The 23943-nt window shown below is 35.0% G+C and overlaps 1 protein-coding gene across 7 annotated transcripts in view; it reads right to left on the bottom strand.

Annotated features, from left to right (window-relative positions):
- UBR3 (ubiquitin protein ligase E3 component n-recognin 3) overlaps positions 1-23943 on the bottom strand; it is a 219536-nt gene that overhangs the window by 5172 nt on the left and 190421 nt on the right. For all 7 annotated transcript variants that reach the window (XM_070580101.1, XM_070580103.1, XM_070580104.1 and 4 more), the window contains 4 exons: positions 22513-22637; positions 16255-16362; positions 16001-16126; positions 3211-3390 (listed from right to left, as the gene is read on the bottom strand). In XM_070580101.1, coding sequence (XP_070436202.1) covers positions 3211-3390; positions 16001-16126; positions 16255-16362; positions 22513-22637 — 539 coding nt within the window. The remainder of the gene's footprint in view (positions 1-3210; positions 3391-16000; positions 16127-16254; positions 16363-22512; positions 22638-23943) is intronic.

The raw sequence follows: 23943 nt of genomic DNA, 5'->3' as shown, positions 1-23943 counted from the left end.
CACTAGGAAAAGAAAGGGAATGGCTTACAGTGTTATTTGGAGGGACTGATCCTGACTATCAAGAGGAATAGAATTATCGCTACACAATTGGTAGCAGTCTGTTTGGAACTTGGAGATTCCTCCATTCTCATACCCCCACCACGTCCCAAGCTCGAAAGGTAAAAATTTAACACAAAACTATTATAGCTTTACATAAGCAAGATGGCACTAACCACCAAAAACTCAGACCTCTCAGAATAAAATTTGGGTCACATCCTTGGTCAAACAATTCCAAACAGTCAAGGTGCTATTCAAAAAAGGTAAAAGAAGAAGTCTTATATTTGATTGTATATTAGCTTCAGCTTTATGACTAATTGCAAGTTTTCTTGCTTGCCGTGGCATATATTTTTACAACATTGTTCATTCTCTTTCCTTTCCTTTCATTGAATTCCGGGTGAGTAGGTGCTAATTCCAGGCCACTGGGGTGTGAGGACAAGTCACAAAAGGAATGGACATCTCCCAGAGCTTCTAGATTCAGGGAGGCTCGATGATATAACTATTGGATATGACTTCAGGTTGTGTATTTGGGAAAGAGGTGGCTGCACCTGCGGTTTTAAGTGGGATGGTCACATCATTCTGAACAGAACAAGAAGTAAAACTCTAGGAAAGAGAAGAAGGATGCCTATATGTCAGGAAGGTAAGATGTGAAGGCAGTGGGCCACCACTGTTTGCTTTTTTCAATTGGTCTAGCATCCTTATCTACCTTCTTATACTAACAGCATTACAAGTTCTTTTGGAAAATAACTTCTTTTCCTGCTTCATATAGTCTGATGGGGTTGCCCCATCACAAGGTTCTGCCCATCACAGGGGTGTATATCCGATGCAAATTAGGCTAAGCAAATTCCCTCTCCCAGGAATCTGAATCTTGAGCACACAGATGGAAGGAAGGAAAGTGCTTGAGGCCTAAGTCATCCAGTGGTAGCAGTTCAGAGAAAACAGACCAGAGAGTTGCAACCAAGCTCTTTGTTTGCAACCAAAGAATTAGCTGATACAAAAAATTAGGAGCAGTAAGTCAAGACATCTTTAAAAGGTACTACTGCTGGACTATTCAGCTCCAGTCACTGTTTATTTTGCTTAGTCTCTCTATTCAAATTTAAAATTCTTGGTAAAGAAAATCTGATTGATCTTGGGTCTGAGTCAGGGTTAGATATAGAACAGAGTGGAGAGCACAGACAGGGGATGTAGGTCAGATGGGGGGTGCATTCAAATAACTGGTAAAAATTCTGCATAAGTAGAAATAAATGTCTACTATCCTGACACAAAAACAAATAACTATGACTCAATTTTACAAAAAGATGAAATATTTTTAAATGATAAATTCTTATTTTCCATTAATGTCCACACCAATAACCATTCATCTAAAACACAGGCTTGCTCTCATACTATCAAATGAGTTGATTTTTATCTATTGCTTAACCCATGGCTCATATGAAAACAAAACACATTAACTGTGTTCATCGCTTTTTCTCCTGTCCTGGTTCTACAATAATACACATCTCTTACTTCAAGTCATTCCTCATAGGTTTTCAGAGATCAAAACAGAACTTCAGATTCTAGCTATATTCTGTGAATAAAGACATTATTAGACAGGAAAAAGATTTTTATACATGATATATAAGGTTCAAATCTTGAATTTCCTTTTCCTTTAAAAAAAAGGGTATAAAATGAGATACCTCTTTAAGGATTTCAACAAAAAATGGAAATGAACAAAAGCAGAGACATTTCTCATCTATGCTTACCTTGCCTTTATTATTCACTTCAATGTTTTAAAAATAAGGTCTAGTCTGACATCTCCATCTGAAATACTAATTTTTTACTATCCTTTTGATGCTAATAATAAAATTCTCATTTTCCCCGAAACTTGGCTCCCCTTTCATCTACTTCTGCCAATGACGACATCCTACCATTTAATTATTCCACAAATATTTATTAAGTGACTAGACTATATCAGGCACTTCCTAGGAACTAGGGATTTCAGGATAAATCAGAAACAATTTTTGCTTTGTGGAGCCCCCATTCAGACATATTAAATAAACAAAAGTGATAAATACGGCAACTGTTAGACAATAGCAAAAGTACTGTCATTCAGCACAACAGAGGGAGGGTTATAGGAAGACAGACTATCACACAAAGCTTCATAGAGGAGTTAACGTTTATCTTAGCAAAGCCTTGACAGGTGATTAATTCAACAGGAGAAAGGTAGGAGGGTTGCTTTAGATAAAAGTAACAGCAATAGGCATAGCACAGATGTTTGAAAATATATGGCACATTTAAGAAACATTCTTTTGCGGTTTGAGCAAGCTGGTGGCAGGGGAGTGGTATAGAAAGTGGTTAGAAAGGCAAGCAAGATGGTGAAAATCCTTGAATGCCATGCAAGGAGTCCCTATCTTCCTCTGTAGGCAATGGGACATCATCGATGGGGTTTAAGGAGAAGCAGGTTCCTATCAGAACGATGTACTCTAGTTACTACTCTTCTAATGATTTGAGTTCAAGATCTTAAAAGTCATGTACATCTGGGTCACCAAGTTCTATATATTTTTCCCAAATATCTCTTGCATTGGTTACATTCTGTCGAATTTCTACTATCAGAACCTACTAAAACACTACTTGCATCATATTATTCCACTTCTCAGAAACTGTAGTTCTAGCTATAGAAGAAAGTCTGAGCACCAAACCACGGCATTCACAGCTACCCACCACTGCCCACACTCAACCTTTCCAATTCCCTCATCTCCAACACAAAGCATTTACCAGCTGAGTTGGCAGCGTAGGCCCAGCAAATTTTAAAGTTAAGAGACATGACCTTTTAGATCTCCTAGTCCAAATCTTTGATTTTTATGTGACACTTCTCTTTCCAATAAGCTTGCAGTTTCTTGTCTATCTCAAAACTCCTTTGTATCTTTCAAATTTAGTATTACAATTATTTAAGGTATTCAATAAAAACCTGATGACCTAAAACAGACTAAAAGTAACATACTGATACCTTCGCTTTGTTAACTGAAATAGTTCTGCTTTTATACTCACAAATGAATATGTTAAACCATTTTTTCAATATAATTACTTTAATAAATGCTGCCAAGAACAGATGGCCTGAAATTTTAAATTCTTCATTATTCTGTCATCTATTAGCATATCACCACCAGGGCAGGTAAGTACTACTCTTCTGCATACCTTTCCTTGTTCTGCATGTCTTTCAGTAAATCCATTTATCTCGAAACACCACTGAGATATAATATCAAATGCTGGAACTGGCCAATCCAGACAGGAGGCACTGATGAATGGATGTTCTGTTTGGTAAAATGTTGGCAGAAGTCCCAGGCAGCTGGAAAGAACTGAAAATTCTTCTTCTTCCTTTTAGACATGAAATAGAAAATTCTCAAGATATTTCATCAAGAACATTTCCCATTTTATAGATATTTTAAGTGTAATTCTCATCAATTACTCCCGGACAGTAAGAAAACTTCCTTAACTAAGTTAACTAAAGAAAAGTGAAAGGAGTAAGAGGACCAAATGAGAGTGAAAAAGGTTCTTAGCTGTTATATCCAAGTATCCCCATAATATTTCTCCTTGAAATTTAACTCCTAAGTGCCACAGCATCTGCCTCTTTTATACACTTTTTTTTTTAAAGATTTGCTCTGAGCTAACCTCTGTTGCCAATCTTCCTGTCTTTAATTTTTCTCCCCAAAGCGCCAGTACACAGTTGTATATTTTCAGTTGTAGTCCTTTCAGTTTTATGTGAGCCACCGCCACAGCATGGCTACTGACAGACGAGTGGTGGGTGGTTCTACACCCAGTAACCAAATTGGAGTCGCTGAAGCAGGGGGTGCCAAACTTTAACCTTCAGGCCCTCAGGGCTGGCTCTATACATTTACTTTTTAAATAGTGTTGTTATATATCTGATGAATACAATCTACTGAACCTAGATACTCTATGAAAGCAGATGTTAATTTGGGGCAGAGGGAAAACTTTGGTTAAAAAGACGCAGGCTGCCAGTGTGGACGAAGAACAATAGTAAAAACATGGACTTCACAAGAGACAGTGCTAAATAACTTGCCCAGACCATGAAAGAGTTTGAAACAAAGTCAGTTTTAAAAAGAGGGTAGAGTTTTTAAAAACTTGAGCCATCTAAGTGCCAGGCAACCTGAAGCTCTATTCAATCATAACAGAACCAGGGAAATCAGTGATCCAAGGACTCATCCTGAAAGTTGATTTTTAAAGGAGCTGTTAGTCTTATAAACACCAAAAAATACTCCCCAATCCCACTTGATTTAACTGAAAAAATCATTTAGGAGACTAGTATGTCTACTTTCCCTGTCCACTGAATCAACTCTATCCTTCAAATTCCAGCTGCCCAGGGAAGCCTTCCCTGACCCCACTTAATGAGACCTTAGACTATCTTGCTCCACTCAGATAAAATTAATCCTTCCATAGCTTATACCTACTTCTGTTCCTGCATTTATATTTTTCGTTAACTACTTTAAAAATAAATTAGCCTTTTGCCTATAAGACTGTGGGAGTAGTCCTTGGGAGTAGGAGCTCTGTCCTCCTAGTGCTTGGCACATAGTAGATACACAACAAACATCTGTTTCCAAAACTGAATTATGTAGATTAAGTACAAAATTCTGAGATTTGCCTCAAAGAAGAAATAAAGATGAAAAAATATAGTGATATACAGGCTGAAAAAGATGATAATTTAAAAATCTGTAGAAATGAGGGGCCACAAATCCCCCATTTATAAAGAGAGTATTTTTTTTTTAAAGATTGGCACCTGAGCTAACAACTGTTACCAATCTTCTTCTTCTTCTTTTTCTTTTTCTCCCCAAATCCCCCCATTACATAGTGGTATATTCTAGCTGTGGGTCCTTCTAGTCGTGGCATGTGGGACGCTGCCTCAACATGGCCTGACAAGCAGTGCCATGCCCGCACCCAGGATCTGAACTGTCGAAACCCTGGGCCGCCAAAGTGGAGCATGCAAACTTAACCACTCAGCCACAGGGCTGGCCCCTAAAGAAGGTATTTTTAAAAGCAATTTTATTGAGGTATAAAATTCACCCACTTTACATGTGGCTTGATGAATTTTGGTACATGTATAGTCATGCAATCATTGCTACAATAAAATTTTAGAACAATTCCATTCACCCCACTAAAAAATTCCCTTGTGCCCCCATGCAATCAATTCCAGCCCCTTCTCCTGGCCCCAAGGAGCCACTGATCTGCTTTCTGCCCTTATAGTTTTGGATTTGTAAAAAATTTCATATGAATAGAATCATACAGTCTTTTGAGCCTGGCCTCTTTTCCTTAGCATGATATTTTGAAATTCATTCATATTATTGTGTATATCAGTAGTCCATTCCTTTTTATTGTTGAGTAGTATTCTGCTGTATGGATATACCACATTTGTTCATGCATTCACTTGTTGATAGACTTCTGGGTTGTTTCCAGTTTTTTTTGTTGTTTTTTTTTGAGGAAGATCAGCCCTAAGCTAACATCTGCTGCCAATCTTCCTCTTTTTGCTGAGGAAGACTGGCCCTGAGCTAACATCCATGCCCAGCTTCCTCTACTTTATACGTGGGATGCTTACCACAGCATGACTTGCCAAGCGGTGCCATGTGTGCACTCGGGATCCAAACTGGCGAACCCCAGGCTGCTGAAGCGGAACACGCACACTTAACCGCTGCGCCACCGGGCCGGCCGGCCCTCCAGTTTTTGACTACTATAAATTAGGCTGTTACGAATATTCATTTAAAAGTCTTTATATGGACATATGCTTTCATTTCTTTCGGTACATACCTAGGAGTAGAACTCTTGTACTGTACAGTAAGTTGATGTTTAACTTTTTAAAGAAACTTGTTCCAAATTTGACTATACTGTTTTCCCACCAGCAATGAATGAGAATTCCAGGTACTCCAAATCTTCACCAACACTTCTGACGTTAATTTGTACTCCTCTAATCACAATGATGTGGAACCTTTTTTCATGTACTTGTTCAATCATATATATTCTCATGCAAAGTATTTTTTCAAATCTTTTGCCCACCTTGTTAGTATTTTTGTTTTCTTATTACTAAGCTATAAGAGTTCTTGATATGTTCTTTATACAAGTCCTTTCTCAATATATTTTCTTAAATCAAGATATCATTTGTACACCATAAAATTCACCCTTTTAAAGTATACAATTTAGTTTTAGTATATTCACAAAATTGTGCAACTGTCACTACTATCTAATTCCAGAATATTTTCATCACTCTATTGTAAATGGGATTTCTTTCTTAATTTCATTTTCAGATTGTTCATTGCTAGTGCACAAAAATACCATTAATTTTTTTGTACATTTCTCATGTATCTTATAATTTTGATGAACTCATTTATTAGCTCTAATAGTTCTTTTGGAGATTCCATATGATTTTCCAAATACAAGATCATCAGATCTGCAAACAGATTACTTAACCTCTTCCTTTCCAATCTAGATGCCTTTTATTTCTTCTTCTTACCTAACTAGTCTTTCTAGAACCTCCAATACAATGCTGAAAAGAAGTGATGAGGGCAGACATCCTTGTCTTGCTCCTGATCTAAGGCGGCAGGCTTTCTATCTTTCACTATTAAGTAGGACATTAGCTATGGGTTTTTCATAGGTGCCCTTTATCAGGCTGAAGAAATTCTCTTCTATTCCTTGTTTTGCTTAGTGTTTTTACCATGAAAGGGTGCTGGATTTTTTCAAACACTTTTTCTTTGACTACTGAAATGGTCACATGCTTTGGAAAAATCTGTTCTACTAATATGGTGAATTAAATTAACTGGTTTCTCACTGTTGAACAAATTGTTCATTCCTAGGATAAACCCATTTGGTCATGGTATATTATCCTTTCTATCGTTAATATTTTGTTAAGGTTTTTGCTTCTAGTTCATGAGATATGGGTTTGTATTTTTCTCTTCTTGTGATGCATAGTTTGGGTATTGGGGTAAAACTACTGGAGTAAATGTGTGTGTGATGTGTGACTTTTCAGGCTTAACTATAGGCAATGGCAAAGGTTTTACTTTGCAGGCCTCAGGGATGAAAATTGCCTTCCTACACCAGACTGGGTACACAACCAATGCATTGCAGTCTCTGAAGGTATTTGCAGTCAAGGTCTCAGGTCCCCCTGGCCAGTCATGCTCTTTTACATATTTACATTCCTAGCCTTGATGCCTTTATTCCTATGCCTCTTTATCTAAGGCCTTGGGCAGGGGTCTCTTCAGTGCCTCTGCCAAGGCCACATTATGGAAGAAAGAAGGGGAAAACCTGAAGACATTTTTCCCCATTCTGACTCACTAGTCAGTACTTTTCCACTCCTATCTCTCCTCCCTCACCCATTCTCTACCTCAGAGTCCATAAAACTGCCAGAGTTTTTTGTTCGGGGCTCCCTCAATAGACCGCCACATCTATACTGATTCACTTGATCCTTGACAAGTATGCCATTTCATTCCATGAGTATAAATGGAACAGGGGGAACTGGTGTTTTCTCTGGTCTTAGCCTCTAGCTTATACTATCATCAGTAAGTGATTAAACGTTTAACTCCTTCATTTTTGTTTTGTTGCTTTAATCAGTTACTCCAACATCTTTCAGCTCAGTTCTCTCTTCCAGCTCAGCTGAGCTCCTGACATTTAGCTTTTTCCAGTTTATTGATCTTTGCGAAGAACCAGATTTTGGACTCACTGGTTTCTCTACTGTTTCTCCATTAATACTTCATTGATTTCTGCTCTGGTTTTTGTAATTTCCTTTCTTTTACTTGCTTTGAGTCCAAATTATTCTATTTTTAGCTTCAAAAAGCAGAAATTTAAACAAATGATTTTAGACCTGCTTCTATTTAAATATAAGCATTTGAAGATATTCTCCAAGAACTTCTTTAGCTGCATCCTGCAATTTTGCTACTTAGCATTTTCAGTTTCACTCAGTTTAAATATTTTCTAATTTCTTTGTGATTTCTGCTTTGACACACAAGTTACTTAGAAGTGTGTTGTTTAATTCCCACACATCTAGGGGTTTCTATATTTCTTTCTGTTACTGATTTCTAATTTAATTCCATGTTGTCGGAAAATATGTATGATTTCAATTCTTTTGAATTTATTGATACTTGTTTTATGGCTTGGCATATGGTATATTCTAGTGAATGTTCCATGCATACTTGTAAAAAGTATGCATTCTGCTATTGTTTGATGAAGTATTCTGTAAATGTCAATTATATCAAGTTGATTGATGGTACTGTTCAGGTCCCATTTATCCTAGCTGATTTTCTGTCTACTTGCCATTAACTACTAAGAAACAACACTGAAGTCTCTAGCTATAATTGTGGATTTCTCTATTTCTTCTTTCAATTCTGTCAATTTCTGCTCTACGTAATTTGGGGTTTTGTTGTTTTGCACATATATATTTACAACTGTTATATTTTCCTGCTTTATTAAGAGAGGGCATTTATCTTCTCATGTAAGGCACAAACACAACGAAAAGATAGGAACTACTATGGCAGAAAAACAGTAATATTTATTCATTTTCATGATAAGAAATCCAATAATGGATAAATATTAACAAAGATCTACATAAATGTATTTTTTCCCTGGATTCATAGGCTATTTCAAGATTATTTGGCCTCTCTTATGAAGCAGATGTGAGTCCAAATGTGGGTCACTAAAATGAAGAATCTGAGGAAAACATTCATATGAAAGAATTGAAAAATGAAAGAAATGTTTCTCATTCCTACCTACCATTTGACTTCAACAAAATAGACAAGGTAATTCTAAACAAAGAAAAATTCAAGAGTTTTTTTTAAGGGATAGTAAATTGTTTTTCTAATTGTTTTCATGTTCTAATTATTTTCAAAAGAATCATTATGTAACAAGTAGGTCATAGTAAAGAAAACAAAATGGCTCTTAAATATGGAAAATGCTTAACTTTAGGATAAATGCAAGCTAAAACTACACTGAGGTAAATTTTACCTAGACAAAAGACCTAGAGGCAAGGATCAAATAGTTTGATGACACACTAAGCAGACATAGTATAAGGAAACTCTGACACATTACTGGTGTTCACGTACTTGGTATAACTTCAGTGAAGAGCAGTTTGGTAACAACCATCAAAACTACAAATGTATGTAAGTGCTGACACAGTCAATCCCCTCTAAAAATTCACCCTAGAAATACAATTGAAAGCTTGCAAATAACTTGCATAGACTATTATTTATTGTGGTATCATTTACAAACAGGAAAGGACTAGAAATAACCCAAATGTTTATTAACAGAGGACTGATTAAATATGTCCTGGTAGATCACATAACAAAATATTCTGAACCTATAAAACAAAATGAGAAAGATCTTCATGTGTTGAACACAAATGTGTTGAACATAAAATGACAAGGAAACTCTAAAGTGAAAAAATGCAAGCTGTACAACAATGTGTAAAAAGGGGCTAAAGTAAAAAAAAAAAATACACTCCGATATACATATATTTTCTGTATATGCATAAAATATGTCTGGAATAATACAGAGGAAACTGACAGCACTTGATAGCAACTGAGTGGCTAGGGAAAGGGGTTAAACAGATTTTTTTTCATAGAATATCTTTCCGCACATTTGAATTTTGAAAAATGTAAATATACTACCTATTTAAAAAGTACATACATTTTTTCTCTTCTGTAAACTTAATTATTGCAGTAATATATTTACACTATTTAAAAACTAGAAAGTATGAAAAGATATCATTTTTTAAAAAAGTCTCTCCATCATCCTTGTTCTCATTCTAGCCAAATCAACGACTCAGTATCCCAACTCCTAGGTAAGAACTCACTGTAATTTTTAACGTATTTTTCCAGAGTATGTGTGTGTGTAATATATATATACACACACACAAGCAAATATGAATACTATTATTTCTCTCTCATCTGCATTTAATATAAGCACACCTTGCCTTTGGTTACTGAACATATTTTTTAAGATTTTTCCATATTAGCACATAGAAAACTTTCTAGTCTTTTCTTTTCTGCACAGTATTCCACTGTATGAATAAACCACAATTTATTTAACCAGTTTCCCATTGATGGATACTTGAGATATTTTCAATTTTTTGCTATATGTCTATTCAGCTATCAATAAATCAATCACCATATTAATTATACTACAAGAAATGTCTATAGGTGGAGTATTTATAGTAATATTGAGATCAGAGAGTACAATATGCAATATTATAATGGTTTTTACAGACTTAATACTAAAAGAAAATTACCTGTAATCCTCAAAAAACATTTTGTGTAGCAAGCGGCAGCATAGCTCAGACGTTAATAGCGCAAGTTTGGCTTCTAGACTAAATGTGTTCAAATCCTGGCTGCTTTACTTACTAACTGTGAGTCTTGAGCATGTTAGTCACCTCTCTGTGCCTGTTTCCTTGTCTGTAAAGTAAATATTATAAAGGCTACCTCATAGTTGTTGTGAAGCTTAAATGAATTTAAATGCAATGCACTTAGCATGTAGTCAGTGTACAATAAATGCTGGCTATCATTATTATTATTTGTAGGGAAATTATTTTTGACAGATAGATGAAAGAAAAAAAGAATTAAAGGAGATATATTAGAGCAGTGGTTTTCAACTTTGGAGGGCAGGTGGATAATCATCGTCCCCTATAAGAATCTGATAACTATTTTCTTCCAAGAAAAATACACATACACAAACATTCTACAAACAATGCTATGGAATTCAAAAATTACCTGAAGTCCCCCTGTTTAGAATTCCAGAGGTAAAGGATAAATAAGAGCAGATGTATTTAAGCAGGAGAAAAGATAAGAGAATCATATAGGTTACTATAAACATCTCTAAAATGGTAGTGGAAACGGTGTTAGACTAAGACGTTTAACTAAATCAGGAAGGCTAATAGATTACTGTGGAGAGCAGGTTTCCTGTGGCAGAGCATGTACTCGGTTACTCTTCTTGATTTGCCACACTTAACAAAATGTATGACTAAGAAATGTATTGTTAGGGGCTGGCCCCATGGCGTAGTGGTTAAGTTTGGTAGGCTCTGCTTTGGCAGCCTGAGTTCACAGGTTTGGTACCAGGTGCAGTGTCTCCTCTCATCAAGCCATGCTGTGGTGGCAACCCACATACAAACAGAGGAAGATTGGCACAGATGTGAGCTCAGGGCTAATCTTCCTCAGGCAAAAAAAGAGGAAGACTGGCAATGGATGTTAGCTCAGGGTGAATCTTCCTCAGGAAAAAAAAAGTACTGTTAAACTCAAGAGCCTCCTGGATTAGAAATAATCACTGAATTTATTAGCAAGGTGGCTAACTGTAGAGGATTAATGTTCAAAAATTCCAATTAGGGGCCAATCCTGACGGTCTAATGGTTAAAGTTTGGTAGTCTCACTCTTTCGGCAGCCCAGGTTCGTTTCCCAGTTGTGGAACCACAACACGCGTCTGTCAGTTGCCATGCTGTGGTGGTGGCTCACATAGAAGAAGTAGAAGGACTTACAACTAGGATATACAACCAGGTACTGGGGCTTTGGGGAGAAGGAAAAAAAATTTCAATTGGATTTCCACATTTCAGCAATATATTAGAAAACATAAAATTTTAAACAATTCCATTTACAGTAAAAACAACAAACAAAAAGACATGCACAGAAAACTTTAGAAGCATTCTCTTTGGGGTAGGGCACAAAAAAAGGATGCTGACTATTACTTCCATTGCTCAAAATAGTACTGGACATGTATTAAGATAACAAAAGTAATAAAGGTTTGAAGGGAAGGGACAACATTGTCATTATTTTCAGATGATATGATCAGAATTACACAGAAAACCTAAAAGAACCAGCAGGAAAACTCTTAGAAAAAGAGTTCAGCAAGTGGCCAGTCACAAGAACATATAAAAATTAACAGCATTATTCTGTATCAGCAAGAAGTAATCAAAGAATGTTACAGAAAATAAGATATCATTTAAATAGAAACTAAAACCATAAATCCTCTAGAATTAGCTTTATAAATAATGCTTCAGACTTTAAGATGACAATTTAAAAATTCTATGAAAAGTATTAAAAGAAGACCTGAATAAATGGAAATATAAACTATGTTCAATGTCTTAAAACTATAAATTTAAAGCAATTCTTATCTTATAGGATTTTAGGAAAAAAATTAGAAATTGATTATAAAATTATATACAAGAATAAAGGTCTATATAAAGCTAACAAGAAAAGAAAATCAGAAAAAAAGAATTTAGTAAAAAGAAGTTACAAGAAAAAAAGGAAGGGACACTTGTCCTACCAGATACAACGTCTACAATAAAACCAGAGTAATTAGAACAGTCTGCTACTAGTACAGGAACAAATAGCTCAATAGTACACAATACAAAACCCAGAAACACAGAAACTTGTTACCATCAAAAGTCAGTAAGGAAAAGGTTATTTTATAAAGAGGTTATATTGTAAATAGTGTCAGGAAGACTGTCTGATCAGATGGAGAAAAAAATTAGATCTTTACTTCATACTTTACTACAAAATAAATTCCAGATTGAATGAAATCTAAATGTAAAGATAAAACTATGAAAATAGAAGAAAGGATAAAATAACTTTATAATCTCAAATTGGAGAAGGATTTTTAAAATAAGATTCCAAAACATAAGTCATGATGAAAAAAGTGATAGGTCTACAACATTAAAATTAAATATTTCTGTTCCACAAAGGGCAATACAGTCAAACAAAAGTCTGTCAAAAGATATCTGTGATGAGTAAAAGTGACAAAGCAGCAGGAAGATAACAACAGAAAGTCCAATTTTTAAAAATAGTCAAAGTATAGGAATAGGAAATATACAGAGAAAAATTGAAATGTCTAATAAGTATATGAACAAATGATCAGTTGCATTTATAATTAGAGAAACGCAAATTAAATTAATCAAAAGCATATACTTTGCAACCCTCTGGCAAATATTAGAACACTGGATAGAAAGAAGTGCTGCAAGTGTAGGGTGGAAAACAAGAACCCTCACGCACTGCAAATGGGAATGTGAACCGTGAGCAGCCATTTAGAAAGCAAAGAGGCAGAAGGTGTCCTACGGATCCAGCAATCCCATAACTAGGTATAGAACCCAGAGAAAGTTTAAAGTACGTAAGACTTTAGGTTTTCACAGCAGTTTATTTTTCCCATGGTGGCAAAAATTTGGAGGCAGCCTAGATGTTCATCAATGAAGAGTAAGTAAAATGTGGAATATACTTATACTGGAATACTGCTATGCAGCAATAAGAATGAATCATCATTTAGAGATACATGATTAGGTCTAAATGGTATAATATTTAGTAGGAAAAAAGTAAGAAAGATACAAGGTTTATAGCACAATACCAGTTATGCAAATTAAACAAACACAAAACAACACTATTTGCAGTTTATGTTGACATTGACGTATGACATAGACAAGTAATGGATGAGGTATCATGTGGGAAACAAAGGAGGAATAATGAGGCAATATCATGGTATGCCATGAGCTGGGGAGTGTGATCAACTGAATTCCATGTATCTGCACCTCCATCCTTCCTCTCAAAAATGAAAAGATAAAAGGTAAAGAAATGAACAAGGGGACCAACATAAATACTATCAGATGAATGAGGTAAACTCTCCTGCTAACTGATTTATTAGCTTATACATGTTTTCATCTTCAATTTCTTCATTGTAAAATGAGAACCTATTTTATAAACTGGTTCATAAAGAGCTAGTCATTATAACCTGCTTTGTAAATACCTATGAACAGATAAATATTTAGTCCTTTCCCTTCTAAATGAAACAAAGGGCTATAAATGAATGACTCCAGTTAACTTTGAGAAATACAAAAGAAAACATTAAGTGAAAACTGCTGAATGAATAGATGTGCAATTAGAATCAAAGAAACAAAAGAACAAAATTTAATAAAATGTCTTTTGGATAAAAGCATGAGATATGAATGGGTGAAACAAAATCCTCTAAATGAAAGAAAGCAACACAAAGAAAAAAAAGCCAAATCCACAAAAGTTAAAGTATGCGTAACATTAACCCTTCTATACCATACCATGACTAAATGAAACAAAAGGCCAGAGAACAAAGTGTACGAACAAGCAAATATCTATATATATTTACATATTACATATATATTTATATATTATATACATGTGTAAAAGCAAAAAAAAGATAACACAGATAACAGAAGTCTAAACAAGAGAGAGCAAACTATCTAAAGTTCTAATCCTACTTCTCTCACTTCAGTTGAATATATTTACTTAAATGGTCTAAATGACCCTTCAGTTTGAATATATGCAAAATATTTTCATTTGGGCCCCCACAAACCTGCTGAAACAGAAACACTTCTTCCTTCTATTAACTGTACTATAAAGATTCAAGTTTCCCAGGCTTAAAACCTAAGTACAGTATGACTCTTTCTTCTTCTCCCTTTACTCCCATGTGTTCAAGTGTCAAATCCCGACTAGTCCATCTATGAAATCTCTAATCACTCCCTTCCCTCTTTTATTTCTAATACGTCCTTCACCAACTGGCTTTTCTATTCCCGGTCCCCCCATTCCTCACACCCCACAATCTTATATTAGAATAAGGCTTTATCCTGAAATAAAATTTGAATCATGTCACATTTTTGTCCAAAATCTTTCAATGGTCCAAATTCCCTCATGTGAAATTCAAGATCCACTACAACTTCACCTTGATCTATCTTTCTGACACTACATTGCACTATTTCTTTTCATGCATCCTAATCAACGCATTTCTTCCTTGGTCTAAGTACACGCCTGATGCTTTACCACAGGAATCACTGTAGACCCAAACCCCAGACCAACTTTCAATGCCCAGTTCAAGAGCTTCTGCCTCCAGGTACTTTCCAACTTATGGGAGAAAAATACTCTCCAATAAAAACAGGTGACAAAACAAACCATAAGGTAACAAGAACATAAAGAACCACAGCCTATGGCCTTTAAATGTGAACAAAGCAAAGTTGATGAAGGATGAAGCAGATTTTGTTTGGTTAATCTCCATGCTTACGGATGTCATATGCCAGAAGGAAACACACTTTTCTTTTAAGTTAAAATTTAAAATGAACAACCATGAAATAAAATATCTCATTGATGAATACTTTTAATTTGTTCAATATCTTATAACTAAATAAAACGTTTTGGGAACAAATGTGCAGAGTTTATCTCAAATCATTTGATAAAAACCAAAGAACCCAAACAATTTAATGCAATGGTCAATTACTTAAGAGAGAAGGAATAATCTACTGCTTAATTCTGATATGCTTCAAAGACCATAAACATGATAAATGTATTAATTCCCACATCAAATTCCCTGGAAATGAATGGCAGATGTCAGGCTCATAATCCTAGAAGCAGGTTGGTTGACTCACCTTCCGGTTTCTCACCCTGTCACTTTCTTGCCTAGTCACACTGGCCCACAGTTTTGTGATATAGATTAACCCAGTGATTTAATTCATTCATCCAAGTTTTAATATAATTGGCTACAAATCAAACATTTTGCTGTTCCAAAATTACATACATGCCATCACATCTTCAAACAACCAGCTTTATGACCAACATAACTTTTAAAAGGATATTAAAAGCAGATGAAAAGTGATAATATATCAATGGGGACAGTGAGAAATATATCAATATGATAAAAATACTGATAAATGTTAATATGAATAATATGATTCTGTTCAAATACTGAGCATTATTATCACTGATCTAATCCAAAACTGCTCAAATATCAAATATTAGTAATACTATCATAAAAATGGGTGGATGCTAACAAATAAAAAAATAATAATAATAGCAAATACTCTAAATATTTATTCCTTTGAGTTAGACTAACATATACTTGTATGACAGCTCTGTATATAGATATAAGTATTATACTATACATGAGTATATTTTTAAAAATTAGCTAATTATAAAAACAAGGCTCCCTACTCTCTACCCGATTATACCTGGCAGCTAGGTAAATCTTCCCCAAAAAGGTGGTGCTGAAGAAGGCTGGTGATTCTGAGGAAAGGCAAGCAGAAGTCCTGTAAGTACTTTTCCATGGATTCGGAAGACCAAGCAATAGGGCTAACCTGAAGTTAAAAAAGAAGATCTGAACAATTCATTCTATAATAGATACAGCTTAAAAAATTTCAGAATGGCAACAAAATCTAAATTTTTAACTAAATAACCACTACATCTGGTCTTAGAGAGAGCATACCATTGCACACTCCTGAGTTCCTTCTTCATGGTATAACTTTCCTTTAGACAGTTCACTTATCACAAAGCTCAATAACACTTCATGAGACTTTTCTGCATCACATGTATTCTGGAAAAAATTTAAAATATTAGTTTCATTTTCAATTGAAAATTATGAAAAATTTACATTGGAAGAAAAACACTTTTTAAAGATTATAGTTGTGATTACATTATTTTTCAAGCATGTAAACTCCAATTCCTCAAAACCTGTGTACAACAGTGCACTTCTGGATGCACAGTAAAATTGAGTAGATGATTAAATACTTCTTTAAAAGACAGCATATAAATTACATAACATATGTGTACATGAATATATGTACATCATATCGTTTGACCCAGTAATTCCCACTCTTGGGAATTCTTCCTAAAGAAATAATCCAAAAAAAAAAAAAACCTATATGCTGAAGACATTCATTGCAGAGTAGTGAAAAATTAAAATGAGCACCAAAAGCGAGGTAGTTACCTAAATTATGACATGTCAACTCAACAGAATATTTTATAGGCAGTGAATATGACAAATTTGAGTGGTATGAAAACATTAAAATGTGAAAAAAGCCAACAGAAGTCTGTGTACACTCATTATATACAAATCATGTATGCATGAAATAGAAGAAAATATAGACCACAAATTTTTTCTCTTACAATTAACCCTTAAATTCCTTGAATAGGATTTATTGAAATAATTTAATATAAAATAAAATTGGACAAATATTTATCACAGAATGTACAGATAATTATATTAAATAACAGTCTAAAATTAATTAAGCTTAATGACTCTAGACTTTTTATAAGAAAGGAAAAATAATGGCTATTTATAAATTCAAATTTATTTCAATAAGATCTTTATACATAAAGAAATGCAACTCTTTTTATATTCATAAGATACTAGAGGTTGCTGCAAAGTATAGCCAAGTGTAAAATGGGATAAAGTAATAACTTTGCTTTGATGCCATTTACTCTAATTAACTATACTTTTTAAATAGCAAAATATAAGAATCAAGTAAACACTGAGGAATATAACTACCCAGAATTTTTAAGGCATTGATAGTCTGGACAACAGAGTTTGCTATTTAATGACACTCAGTTTTTCTATATGCCCTCATTGTTTACACATGTTATTGCGCTCTCTTCAACTACACTGCGAATTCCAGAGTGTCAGGAACTGTGTCTGTATTTTGCATGTATCCCTTTGCATAACAAAAATCTAAGCAATAAACACCAGCTGGCTAAGTGATGAAATTTATATCAGTAATACTGAAGTTTTTGATCTTGGAACCTGCCTGATAATCAATTCTTTGCAATATCTTTAAATCACTCCTCTCCTTTCTGCCATATTCACTCAATCATGCAGTGTGATCGTGTCCTGATTTTAAATATCTGACTCTGCAACTGCTCTCCTTATCCACCTCACTCTTGCCTATTTAATCAACAGGATGATCACTTGCCAAATATGTTGACCTATAGGTTACATATAATTTGTAAGTATTCCACAGAATATCAAAACAGCAACATGTTATAAAATTGAATAAATCAGAGTAGTTCTTAAATAGGCAGAGTTCATTTAAACTCAAATGTAGAAAACTCAAAAAAAACTATTACCACGGATTTTCTACTTAATAATCAATATGACATATATAAGGTTCTGAAGATATACAATTCAGTCTAAAAGCTTTCTGAATTCAATATATTCTTCTGAGTATATTCTTCAATATATTCTTCAGAGTATAACAACAGAAAAGTATTTCAAAGAATACTACTTTCTGACTTATGGGAAAAATACCCTCCAATAAAAATAAATGATGTTCAGATCACCCAAGAAAGTTACTGAGGAGTGATGTCAGTATCACAGCGGGTGAACTTGCCCATGACTCTCTCTCCTCCAACATACAACAAAAAGGGACAGCCATATTCCAACAGAGGACACCCTAACATAATACAAAAACCTTAGAGAGACATGCAGCCACATGATGGAGAGCGGAGAGGCTGGAGCCCCCCCTCCCAGGAGCTGGACCGGGGTAAGAGAGATCTTCCCTCCCTCCTCTTGTGATCACCACCGTGGGAGGATCCATGAGGGAAGGGGCGGTGGAGGTGACACTGGTTAGCAGGATCGCCAAGGACTCCCTAGGGCCCCTGCAGCCTAGAAGGAAGCTCTCTAATGGGGCGAAAGCTTTTGAGGGGTGGGGGGTGGGGTGGGGGGTGACCTCATCAAGCCAACACCCCAAGAGATCACATAGGGAGAGCTGATTGAGAAAGTCTGGAGTGCACGCAGGAGAAAGTGCCCCTCCCCCTACTCACCCCATGCCATCTCAGCTGCAGGCGGAGGGCTCAGAATACATGGCTCTCGACCCCCACCCAGTGGCAATAGGTTGTAACTACAATCAAATAATATCAGACAGAGAAAGACCCAACCTTCTAACATCAGACACTATATTAAATCTCCAAACCAGAGAGAAAGCGACAAGGGCCTAGAACTCAGTCCTGAGGACACAGAAATATGTAAGCTAAATGACAATGAATTAAAAATAGCTATCATCAAAAAACTCAACGAGGTAAAAGAGAATGTAGAGAAACAATTCAACGAGTTCAGGAGCTACTTCACAAAAGAGACTGAAACTATAAAGAAGAATCAATCGGAAATATTAGAGATGAAACAAAATACGGATTCCCTGAACGCTCGAGTGGACATCGTAGAGGAGCGTATTAGCATAATCGAAGATAGACATGCTGAAATGCTCCAGACAGAGGAGGAGGGAGAGCTAAGACTAAAAAGAAATGAAGAAAGCCTCCGAGAATTATCTGATTCAATGAGGGAATGCAACATAAGAATTATAGGTATTCAAGAAGGAGAAGAGAAGGAGAATGGAGCAGAAAGCGTGTTCAAAGAAATAACAGCAGAGGACTTCCCAAATCTAGGGAAACAGAGGGAAATACAGGTTGAAGAGGCTTCCAGATCTCCTAGATTTGTCAATGTAAAAAGACCTACTGCAAGGCATATAGTAGTAAAACTGGCAAAAATGAATGACAAAGAAAGAATACTAAGGGCAGCAAAGCAGAAGAAAATAACCTACAAAGGAACCCCTACCAGGCTTTCAGCAGCTTTCTCTGCAGAAATCTTACAAGCTAGGACAGAATGGAACGACATATTTAAATCTTTAAAAGACAAGAATCTTCAGCCAAGAATACTCTATCCAGCAAAAATATCCTTCAGCTATGAGGGAGAAATTAAATCTTTCCCAGACAAAGAAAAGCTGAGGGACTTCGTAGCCACAGGACCCCAGCCCCACCCCCAAGAAATCCTCAAGAAGGCCCTCATACCTGAAAAAAGAAAAACAGGGAGAAAGGGGTCACAAAACACAGTGTAAGGAGATAAGCAGGTAGACAGAATCAGAATAGGATAGCAAATATCCAACTATAGCATTAGGCTAAAGGGAAGGAAAACACCAAAAACAAAGACAATCTTGTAACTTTAACCAAGAAAGTTATTGAGTGATAATTATCTTTTAAATCGTTAATATCAAATATATTTTAAGCATTTCTTTTACACACAGCAGGTACTATATCAGATGAAAAAGTCAAATATAATGTAATATTCACTGCTTTGTGTGAAGAACTCTCTTCATCAAGAGTATTAAGTAAGAAAATAATTTAACTTCCTACATAAGTAGTCTTAGGAAAGCATATTTTATAGTAGGCAAAGAGTAGGCTTATAAAACTTATCTGAGACTATGGATGAAAGACTTAGAATCAAAATCAAAAGAATCCTATAGGAGAGGTAGTAAAAGGTACGTGGGTTAAATAAAAAAAAAGGATCAAAGGTTGAGAGATGCAACAGATGCTGTGTTGGGTAGATGCTCTGTCTAAATTATAGCTCTTCTTCAACTTTTTGGGGTGACAGGCCCTTTGAGTATATGCTTAATGCTATGGTCCTACTCCCCAGCAAAACAAAACAAGACAAATAAAGGGAAAGTACCCCAGATTAAGAAATCCTGAAATAATGTATACAGAAGTCAAATTATAATGATGTACACCTGAAATCTATATAATGTTATGAACCAACATTACCTCAATTAAATAAATAGAATCTTTTGACATTCTTTTTAATCTTTTTAATATTCCAAAGAACCAAAAGGAAAAAATTTATGCTAACTGTAATGATCATTTTTCCAGCACAAATAAACCTCATTATCAAATTAACTCTAATATTCCTTCCAAAAATACATAATACCTATATTTGTATTGCCCTAGGCCAGACTGGCCTAGGCAAAAATCTGTTTTCCATGTAATTATCATACCTAAGGATAAGGAATTATAGGGATGGAATAAGACTCAGTGAAGAAAGAAAAGAAGGAAAGGAGTGAGAGAAGGAGGGAAGAAGTAAAGGAAAAAGCAAATGAAAACAAGAAGGAGAAATGAATGATGCAGAAATCTAAGCAGTTACAGAAGTCAAGATATATTTCATTATTCATAAATACAGTTGTTGCTATTAATTATAACCTGCTATATATCTAAATGTTTAGATCTATTGTAGAAAAGCTAAAAACGTGGCAAACTAACCTACAGAATATCATAATTTTTGTTTTCATTCACTGAAGCAATTTATATGGTTATAAACTTCTAATTTATGCTATGATAAGAATCTGCCTCATATTAAATGTTTTATTAGGTATTTTAAAAAATAGCTAAAAATTAGCAAATTGAGAAAGAACATTGACAGAATAGTTACCTAAATTGGTTCATGGTCCTTCCATTATAGATTTACAATTTACAATTTATAGATTGTCTAATTTTCTGTCATTAACAACTCACTGTAGCAAACTGTCAGATGAATAGATTTAGACCCAAATTATCTCAGAAAATGTTTTAAATGTGTAATTTTTCATGATTAGCTTACTAAGGAAACATCTAAACAATGGCACAGCATAGAAATCGAATACACTTGATTTGAATACTAAACATCCAAATATTACATTAGAGTACACTCAGATAAACTGAAAGAATATTTAGAAAAAAGAAAGATAAATGCAGAAGGCAAAATTATCCAAGAATCAACCAGGAACAAGGAGGAAAAATCATTCAAAGAAAAGACAAAAATCCATTCTGAGAACTTAGAATAACAGAATTTTAAAAAGAGAGGGGCCATTATAAATCATATGTTCCAAACCTCTCATTTACCATTGAGAAGCTGAGGTTCAGAGGGTTTCTATGTCTTGATCAAAATAGTTATATCTCCATGTAGTGGCAGGAGCTAACCCTAGTACTCAGGTTCAATTGCCAATCAAGCAACATCCCTAACGAAGACATAACAAACTTTGTGATGATACTATACTAAACTTTTGTACACGTAATCACGATTTGAGAGTAAACTAGTGATAAAAGTGAAGGTTATGTGAATATATTTCATGTATTTATACTGGTTTTCTCTTCTTTGATACAAGTAGCCATGATTTTAACAGAAACTTTCTAGTGAGGTTTATAATCTCAAGAGTCTATAAGCCAATCAAAAGGTTTAATTTACACTACACCTATTAGTTTTCCTATCAAATTTCCCAAAAAACACTGAAGTAATTTTCTTAGTTTACCTATCTCTAAGCCAAACCACTCAGTCAGTTCTTTGGTTCTACAGTATCCCATTTGTTCTCAAGCCATCGAAAATACTTACATTTAACTAAATTTGCACAATTTTTCTAAATTGTTTATATAATTTTAACTTAAAGAGAACTCCTTTAAATTTGCTGAGAACTTACATATATTCTAATGTGGGGGAAAAGTAGCATTTAAAGAGGCATAATTAAGAAAAGGCTAGAATTTTAAATTTAGCAGGGGTTAGTCAAAAGCCATCATTGGATTGTGATTGGGGGATAGTGACAAGAAGAAGAAAAGATGACAGATAAGTAAAATTGGTAAGTCTGCAGACATTTTATTACTTACTCACTGTATTAACACAGTTTTTTATAACTTTTCTAAGTTTAAAGCTTGTAGCAAAAGCAAAACAAAACTGCCCAAATATAAAGAGATAAAGGTCAAAGTTTAGACACAGATACAGAAGACCTCATTGTGCAAGAAAAACTTTAACTTTTTTAGCCTGAAGGCATTCCATTTCCAATTAGAATACTGTTAATAACTCATTTTGCCTTTCAAACACCTAATCTCATTCACTCATATCCCCAACTTTAATGAGTTTATCAAACTACTAAATGACAAATTCAGACAAGATACTAACCTTTTTGAGAGCGCCTGTGTGTTTCCAGGCTGACCTATCTTCCTCACTGCATTTAACTGAAAGTGCCACAAGAGCTTGTGTGTACAGTAGGGTAAAAAGCACCTTTACAATGCAGGTGAAGTGGTCTATGAGAGAGAGAGAAAACATCATTATTTCTTTGGAATCTAAACATTCTGTACTAAAGATAATTTCACAAATATTTGCCTTTCCTTGCACAGTTAACTGGTTTTTGTTCAACACTTAAGTAGTTAATAAAATGAGATTATAATGTGATATTATATTTCCTACCCAACGGATCTGAAAATTATGAAAGCAAAGTTTCTTTATTCATCTACAGAATATGTAAATGAGAGGTATTTAGCATAGTAGAAAGTATGCTCTATTGTTAGAAGACAGGAGTGCTAACACCACTCAACCTTGGAATAGCTATGTAACCTTGGCAGACCCCCTTACTGGACATCAGGTGTTTAATAACAACATCTGGGTGTCTGTTTAAAACCAACAGTTCAGGGGTCGGCATGGTGGCATGATTGGTATGTGCACGTGCTCTGCTTTGGCAGCCCACGGTTTGCAGTCTCAGATCCTGGGTGCAGACCTATACACCGCTATGTGTGTATCATCAAGGTACGCTGTGGTGGCATCCCATGTACAAAATAGAGGAATATCGGCACAGATGTTAGCTCAGGGACAATCCTCCTCACCAAAAAAACCCCCAGAAAACAAAAAACCCAACAGTTCATATACTTCTAATATGATACAGATCTTCTAAAGAATAATATAATACAATATAGAACTTCTAAAGTAAAAAATAAAAAGACATTCCAGTATTTTAGGTACTCTACTTGAGTTTTAAAACTCAATGAAAACTATAACAATGCAAAACAACAGTAACAATATGTAAACTGCCTGGTAACTTCTGGCACATATTAGGTACTTAATAATGGTAGCTGAACAATAAACATTTATATATACACCTAATAACTTAGAAAATGTCTTCAAATATCTCACCAATCCTCATAACAGTCTCGATTGGACAATGGAGCTCAAAAGGATGTGCCTGTGATAATAAAGCTAATAAGCACCCAGGTCTGAACTTGAGTCCATGCAGATCATTCAGATTCAGTATTCCTTCCATTATATTATTTTGCCTCCCTAGTAAATGAGTACTATCATTTAATCAGTTGCTAAATTCAGAAACTTGTAGACATCCTTGATATTTTCCTGTCTCTTTCTCCCCACATTAAAACAATCACCAAATTCTGTCAGTTCTACTTTTTAAAAATTTCTCAAGTCAGTTCCAACACCCTGGACCAGGCTTCCATCTTTTCTTGCACAGGTCTGTAATCCCAGCCTAAGTAGACATGTTGGGGCTCACCAACACCTCTTCCAGGTTTGATGACTCACTAGGAGGACTCACAAGACTCAGCATAC

The sequence above is a fragment of the Equus przewalskii genome, chromosome 17, assembly GCF_037783145.1.
Source record: "Equus przewalskii isolate Varuska chromosome 17, EquPr2, whole genome shotgun sequence".
NCBI classification, from domain to species: Eukaryota; Metazoa; Chordata; class Mammalia; order Perissodactyla; family Equidae; genus Equus; species Equus przewalskii.
Note: the sequence above shows the minus strand (reverse complement) of the source record. Positions and strands in the feature narration are given on the sequence as shown.